Raw genomic sequence first — 7,307 nt, 5'->3', positions numbered from 1 at the left:
TTTCTTTTACTTCCTCATATGCTCTCATGTGGTTCTTGTCTCCTCTCACGTGGTTCCACCACCACCACCTTCACATCCCCTCTTATTCCCATTGACACCATCCCCCACACTTCTCCATCATTAATAAGCAAGTTATATATCATCGACGAAGCAGGCTTAGTCTGGCTCTTCACCCCACCCCCCATTTTAATTTCGGTCTATGACTCCATCGTAACACCCGACCAACATGTAGCATGCTTAGCCTAAAACACGAGATGGGCTACTCTAGTCTTAACCCTTAGCCCAGCTGATGATAAATTTACTAACACTGTATATATTGTATTCATTTCAAAGCATCCCCAAAGAAGTGCTACGTTTTGTTATACTCGATATAAGAAATTAAGATGAGAGAGTAAAGGAAGAGTTCCAACTTTGTTTGCTTTTTATAAATACATCAATAATTGGCGGTGAAACAAATCATACAGCTTTATAATACAGTTGAGGCAGTTTTTAAATCAAGCCTCTGACATTTTGAATAGTGCTATTGCCATGTATAATGCAAAGAACCCCAAAACAAGATTAAATTCTTAGTAAACTATTAACACCGGCGACCACCTCTGCAATTAAGAGCACCGGCATTGTAGGTGATGACGCCAACAAGGGATGACGATTTGGCTGCTAAACTTGAAGCTCTAGCGTAGCTAGCTCCAAGTCCTGATCCAGAACGTGTAAAGAAAGCTCCGTTTAAGAAAAGATCTCCTTCTGATCTCCAGTTCCAATGCCTCCATTGCCATTGCCCTGCATAGTCTCTCTTCGTCACCTGAAACATGCATCCCATCAGGTTTTTGTTGTAAGAATTTAGATGAAACCATAAGACCTGTCCTTTGAGCTAGTCGACCTACCTCTTTCGCAAACCGGTTTCTCGGGGCGAGATATCTGTTTCCCTGACTGTTAATGGTAGGACTTGCACTGCCACCGATCGCATACATTTCCCAATGTGTGTAGTCATTGTTAACTACGTGAAAATATCCATGCCTACACCTGCAATTAATGAAAAAACGTTTATTTTGTCGAGTTTTCTTAAAGCTCATAAGTTAGGCCAAAATATATGTACCTTGGCATTCTCTGAATAAGACCTTCACCAAAGTGGTTATAAGCGATTGTAACTTGCATAACCCTGTCCCTTGTATAGGTATCACTATGCCCCAATAACATAACCTGTCACAACGCAATCCATTAATGATTAATCCTCACAACCAAAAAAAACAAAAACCTAACTTTCGATTCAAGCAACCAAAAACTTTATAAAAATTTGAACCAATTACCTCGTTGTGGTGTGTGAAGTAATTGTTGGAGATGGTAATAGCAGTGGAAGCCATTACAGCATCAATAAGCCCATCAGCACAATTCGAAAGTGAATTATGATCAATCCAAATATGACTAGACCCAAAAATGGAGATCCCATCTCCATCAGCCATAGTTCTCCAACCATAATGCGAAGGAGAGCTTCTAACCATAGCGTTACCAGTAGGTCTACAATCATGTATATGAATCCCATGGATGATAATGTTAGTCACGAACTGAATCGTTAGGCATGCACCATTAGCTATGTGAACATTAACGCCACGACCATCGATTGTTTTGAAACTGTTCATGATCAGCTCTTGTTTTAACGTAATGACCATGTCACGTTTAAAGACGATCCAAAGTGGCTCTTCTTGAATCACTGCGTGACGTAACGTTCCCGGTCTAGGGTTAACCGGGTTATCGTCGTTTGGGTCACTTACTACGTAGTAACGACCGTCTCGGCCTCCGATTGCGTTGCGACCGAACCCGATTGCGCAATTGGCTAGACGTTTTCGCCTGAATTGCCATTTCCGGTCACAACGCCAACAATCGTCTATTGGGTTTCCGGTAGAGCATGAGAAGTATCCTAGTCTTCTTCTCGCTGTGCTGTTCCTAATGCTCCTGTGAACCATTAAAACCGGTTCTTCAATGCAATGTTCCATCAAAACCGGATTTATCGAAACAAATAAAAATTTAAATTGAACTAACTGGGTCGGCCACTTAATGTAAATTGTAAAAGCTTAAGGGTCATTTGGAACAATATTTGCGTCGGTGGGAACATTTTATTGCACAATCAGGAATGTTCAATTTCTGTTGACAAAAAGGAAAAGAAAAATCCCCATATTTCTAAAAAAAAAAAAAAAAAAAAATTGCTAAAAATCTTATAAATGACGTGAAATGTTAGAAGTTGTTTTTTAAGTAAACAATCCGACATATTATGCTTTTATCCAAAATTCCAAACTATTTTTCGATTTTTTCATAAGAACAATTATTGAATTTATTTAATGTAACAAAATTGTTTTTTTTTTTTGACAACATTAATTTGATGTAATATAATTAGGCTCTAATTTATTATATGCATAAAGAACAAAATTTAATCGGGTGCATATTTAGACTGTTTCACTTACACATGGTAAATGAATAGTATGTCGGATATTATTACTCAAAAGCATTTTCAACTATTATTATACCTTCATCTATAAGATTTTTTTTTTTAATGACAGCATAAGAAATTTGTTTTAAAAATTATTTTGAAAGACAAAAAAAAATATCAACAAAATGTGCATATCCTAAAAAACTATTGTAATAATTAGTAATAACGAGATAAGACCGAAACTACTGTTACCAAAGAAAGAATTGGGGAGAACACAGCACGAGGCAGATGCATGGGGGCTGGTGGGCAAACCACTGTTCTAAAGATTAGGTGTTGGAACATTTACACATGTTTTCTCTTTAAAAACAAAAACAAGAACATTACACGTGTTTTTGGACCAATGTCTACAATAATTCCATAAGATTTTTTCTAAACGAAAATAATTTATTTCGTCTATATAAGAACTGGTGGCATTGCATTAAATGAAGAATCCCATCCAAATCCAACTCAACTAAATGAAACCATGTTATGCATGATGTTTCATGTCTGCTCCTCCACCCATAACTCTGAATCGCTCAGTAAAGAATAAGCATAAACAACTCATTCTTTACTACTTTATCAGAATAAGATAACATATTAACTAATTATTATTTACTCACACCTATTTGATTTCTTTTTAATATGAAAACCAAATTTTCCACTTTTTTCTCAAGAAAAAAATATTCCATGTTCGAATTTTAAATTTTATATCTTTAATATTACATGTATTTTATCACTGATAAATGTGAAATCATAATATAGATCAATTTATTTTAGAGTCACTAAAAGATTTTCTCGTTGAAAAAGTCAGTGCGCGGGAACCAAGAATACTTTAGTTAAAAACGGTTAATGTTACTATAAGAGAAAATATTTATCATATCATATAAACTGTAAAGTATTATATATAGGAGAAAAGTAGAAAATAAATACAACAAAGAAAGAAAACAAAAAAACTAAAGTACGAAAAAAACAGAATCGAGGTGTAGTGTTTAGCCCTATGGATTTTGACCCTTTGACCAGAATGTATAAAAAATTCTTACAGAAGCACCATGTGAGCCCTGCTCCACATAAATACAACTTTCACCAGTTTTTCTGATTTTTAATTTTCTTAAAGTAATTTATAAAAGAAGATCACATGAATTTATCCAACCAAAAAAAAAAAAAAAACGTAAAGAGAAACTAGGCGTTAGAGTTTTAGTGTATTTTATTGTTTTTTTACTAATAACTAACCAATCGCATTAAACGAAATAGAATACTTACACTACTTGATTAGAGTACAAACAATAACCATGATCATTATTGTTGTAATAAAGCTCAAACACAAAATTTAAGCAACATAGAAACTCACATGTCCACCATTGCAGCTACTTCATCTGGATTCTCAACTGCATGTTCATGCCATGTTTCATTAGACCTGAAAATAACAATGTATTTAATTCATTGATCAAACAAAACTGCAATTACTATCTCTGAACCCGATATGAAACAACTCAATTATATAATAGCAATATATTAAGCCTTAAATAATCAATATACAGTACAATAAAACTCTAATAACACACTGTTGTTAGCAAATGGATCTGTACATGATCAATTTTAGAAAAAAAATATATATATATAGAAGTTCCTTTCAATGTTTAGATCTGTAATGCAAAAATCCAAATTATGATATCAGTAAGAAAAAAGGGTTTTCTTGTTCCACCATAGATTGAGTAGTTGGAACTTCAATGCTTCCATGAACCAGATCACGTAAAAGATTTGACTCAAAAACACTTCGATTATAATTGATGATACCTTGTGGAATCAACACCAGAGAAGAACATTGATAGGAGTAATGCAGAAGCGAGGAAGACAAGTACTTGCGTGGAAGCCATTGTTATTGCTGCTGTTCCGTGTCTTTGTCTCTGTCTGAGACAGAGGCTTGTGTCGGTCTATTGTGTAAGAAGAAAGAAGAAGAAGAGAGTTAAAGAAAGGCTTCAGGGAATGAGTCAATATATAAGAGAAAAAAAAATTGGGTTGTGACATTTTTCACTAGAATAATGTTTTGCCTAATTAAACTATTTAGAATAGATAATACAATTTCTTCATTATTATTTCTTTTGTTAAAATCCTGTCATGAACATAGTTACATCGAAATATAGTTACATCGAAATGGGCCAATGCTGATATGTATGTTTATTTACCGTTATTATTATTTTGGGTATTTATAACATCCAATGCTGAAAATGTAGGTGATACGACAAGAGACAAATTATACAAACAGGAGGCAAATAGAAGAGAAATTGTACTAACTCAGTTTTTTCCAATAAAAGTTGATATACTAATGAAAATTGATGATATAATTGCATATCGCTCACATTTTTCATGTTTTGTAATGGTAAAACATTAATATATTTGTCACATAAAATATGAATTAACAATAACTAAAAAATTGTAAATATAGTCACAATCCTTTTGTTCAAAGAAAAAAGTCTAACCATAACAGAGAAATAGTTTAGTGGCGTTTTTACACGTTCATTCTGTTAGAGATACACCTTGATACTCTATTCAATAGCTCAATATTCTCGTATCACTCCCGTATCATGTATTTATAGAACATTCTGTTTATAGTTGTATTCTATGGTATTCTATGTACAAGTATATATAGCTGTGTAATATCTTCTGAATAAAATAAGATTGATCCTTTACATGGTATCAGAGCAGTACAAGATCTAAAACTTCCGCCTCTCTCATCTCTTTCTCTGTTCCTCCTCTGTTTTTCTCTGTTTTTCTTCCTCTGTTCTCCTCTTTCTCTGCTTTGTCTTTCTCGCTGCCATGGCTAATACCGCTGAAGTCATCGATACCACTCAGTCCTACCTCAACATCAATATGAGTAATGTTATCAAGCTCACCTCTCTCAATTATCGATTATGCAATGATAACAAGGTGTCTGTTGAATTTTCTCCTGCTGCCTTTCAGGTGAAGGATCTGAGCTCGGGTGTCCAGTTACTCCAAGGCCGACCCAAGGATGAGGTTTATGAGTGGCCGGCGTCAACAGTCTCTGCTTTCTTCGCTTCCTCGTCCTCAACACCAACCTTAGTGAACTGGCATCACCGCTTAGGCCACCCTCATTCTACTATTCTTAAGACTTTACTATCAAAATATTCTCTTCCTTTTACTCAATCCTCTTCTCCCACTTTATTTTGTTCCGATTGCTCTATTAATAAAAGCCATAAGCTACCATTTTCACAAACATCCATTACTTCCACTCGACCCCTTGAATATATTTTTACCGATGTCTGGACGTCACCAGTTCTATCTATTGACAACTACAAATACTACTTGGTTCTCGTTGATCATTACTCCCGTTACACATGGCTATATCCTCTCAAAGCAAAATCACAAGTTCGAGAAACTTTTGTTGCTTTCAAAGCACTCGTGGAAAACAAATTTGACACACGCATTGGAACGCTGTTCTCGGATAATGGAGGAGAATTTGTTGCTCTCAAATCCTTTCTCTCCACTGCCGGTATCTCTCACTTCACCTCACCGCCTCACACACCGGAGCATAACGGTATTTCTGAACGCAAACACAGACACATTGTCGAAACTGGCTTGTCGCTTCTCACCAAAGGAGGTCTTCCCACCACCTACTGGACGTATGCCTTTGCCACCGCTGTCTATCTCATCAATCGTTTACCAACACCGACCATTGCCATGGAGTCTCCCTTTCTGAAGCTCTTTCGCACTCAACCAAATTACACAAAACTTAGAATCTTTGGATGTCTCTGTTTTCCCTGGTTGCGTCCTTATGCGGCTCACAAGCTTGAACAGCGCTCGACTCCGTGTGTCTTCTTGGGCTACTCTCTGACTCAAAGTGCATATCTCTGTCTTCAACCGAGCACCGGTCGTATCTATGTCTCCCGCCATGTCAAGTTTGATGAAACGACGTTCCCCTTTTCCACCCTGCGTTCAACGCCCTCCGACCCTCCTTCGTCACCCTCGCCATCTCCTTCTCCGACCGTCACACTCATTCCTTCCTCGCCATCGCCTCTGTTGTCGTCACCACTCACCTCTCCGTCGCTTCTGTCAACTGAACCCTCGCGCTCAGATTCTCCATTGAATGCGTCGTCGGAGCCTCATTCCTCGACACCGGTAAGTGATTCTTCCCTGAATTGTAACATTGCAGATTTGACATCAGATGCAACCTCTCCCTCTCAACCTCGATCCACCAGCCCAATAACAACAACAAATTCACCTTCCCCGATTCCAAACCCAACTACCTCTCCGGCCCATAATGAACCAAGCCCATTATCGCCTCAATCACAAAGCCCACACCAATCACCACAACATTCGTCCTCTACCTCCAATACTTCCTCCTCTCAACACCCTGATCCTCCTCCTCCGCCACTTGAAAACAATCACCCTATGCAAACCCGCCGCAAGAACAATATTGTCAAGCCAAAACAAAAACTCAACCTCTCCGCAGCCTTAACTACCAATATCCCGACCGAGCCCTTAACCGTGAACCAAGCTATGAAGGAGAAAGTATGGCGAGATGCAATGTCGGGAGAGATTGATGCTTTTGCCCGAAATCGAACAATGGAGCTTGTTCCTCGCCCGCGAATCATAATGTTGTTGGCTGTAAGTGGGTTTACAAAAACAAATTTTTACCAAATGGTGCTCTTGGCAGATGTAAAGCACGACTCGTTGCCAAAGGATACAACCAGGAATATGGTCGTGATTACACAGAGACATTTAGTCCGGTGATCAAAGCAACCACCCTCCGTTTGGTACTTGATGTCGCGGTAAGTCGTTCTTGGCCGGTTCTACAATTGGATGTCAACAATGCGTTCCTTCAAGGAACGCT

General features: G+C 37.6%; 1 protein-coding gene across 1 annotated transcript; it reads right to left on the bottom strand.

Annotated features, from left to right (window-relative positions):
- Nucleotides 393-4,439, bottom strand: LOC104723194 (probable pectate lyase 20). The gene is made up of 6 exons (XM_010441528.2): nucleotides 4,253-4,439; nucleotides 3,807-3,872; nucleotides 1,305-1,947; nucleotides 1,094-1,197; nucleotides 882-1,020; nucleotides 393-799 (listed from the first exon to the last, which is right to left on the bottom strand). Exons 1-6 carry the CDS (start codon nucleotides 4,330-4,332, stop codon nucleotides 578-580), a joined length of 1,254 nt encoding a protein of 417 aa, XP_010439830.1. The 5' UTR covers nucleotides 4,333-4,439; the 3' UTR covers nucleotides 393-577.

This window comes from Camelina sativa, chromosome 2 (assembly GCF_000633955.1).
Source record: "Camelina sativa cultivar DH55 chromosome 2, Cs, whole genome shotgun sequence".
Lineage (NCBI taxonomy): Eukaryota > Viridiplantae > Streptophyta > Magnoliopsida > Brassicales > Brassicaceae > Camelina > Camelina sativa.
This window is presented reverse-complemented; position numbering and strand designations above follow the sequence as displayed.

What these genes read in the sequence shown, in the direction of transcription:
- LOC104723194 (XM_010441528.2), bottom strand. Translation starts at nt 4,332, where the DNA reads ATGGCTTCCACGCAAGTACTTGTCTTCCTCGCTTCTGCATTACTCCTA. An exon ending in ACTTCACACACCACAACGAG is followed by an intron (nt 1,198 to 1,304) that starts GTAATTGGTTCA and finishes GCGTTGTGACAG; the next exon opens with GTTATGTTATTGGGGCATAG. An exon ending in GAAACCGGTTTGCGAAAGAG is followed by an intron (nt 800 to 881) that starts GTAGGTCGACTA and finishes TGCATGTTTCAG; the next exon opens with GTGACGAAGAGAGACTATGC.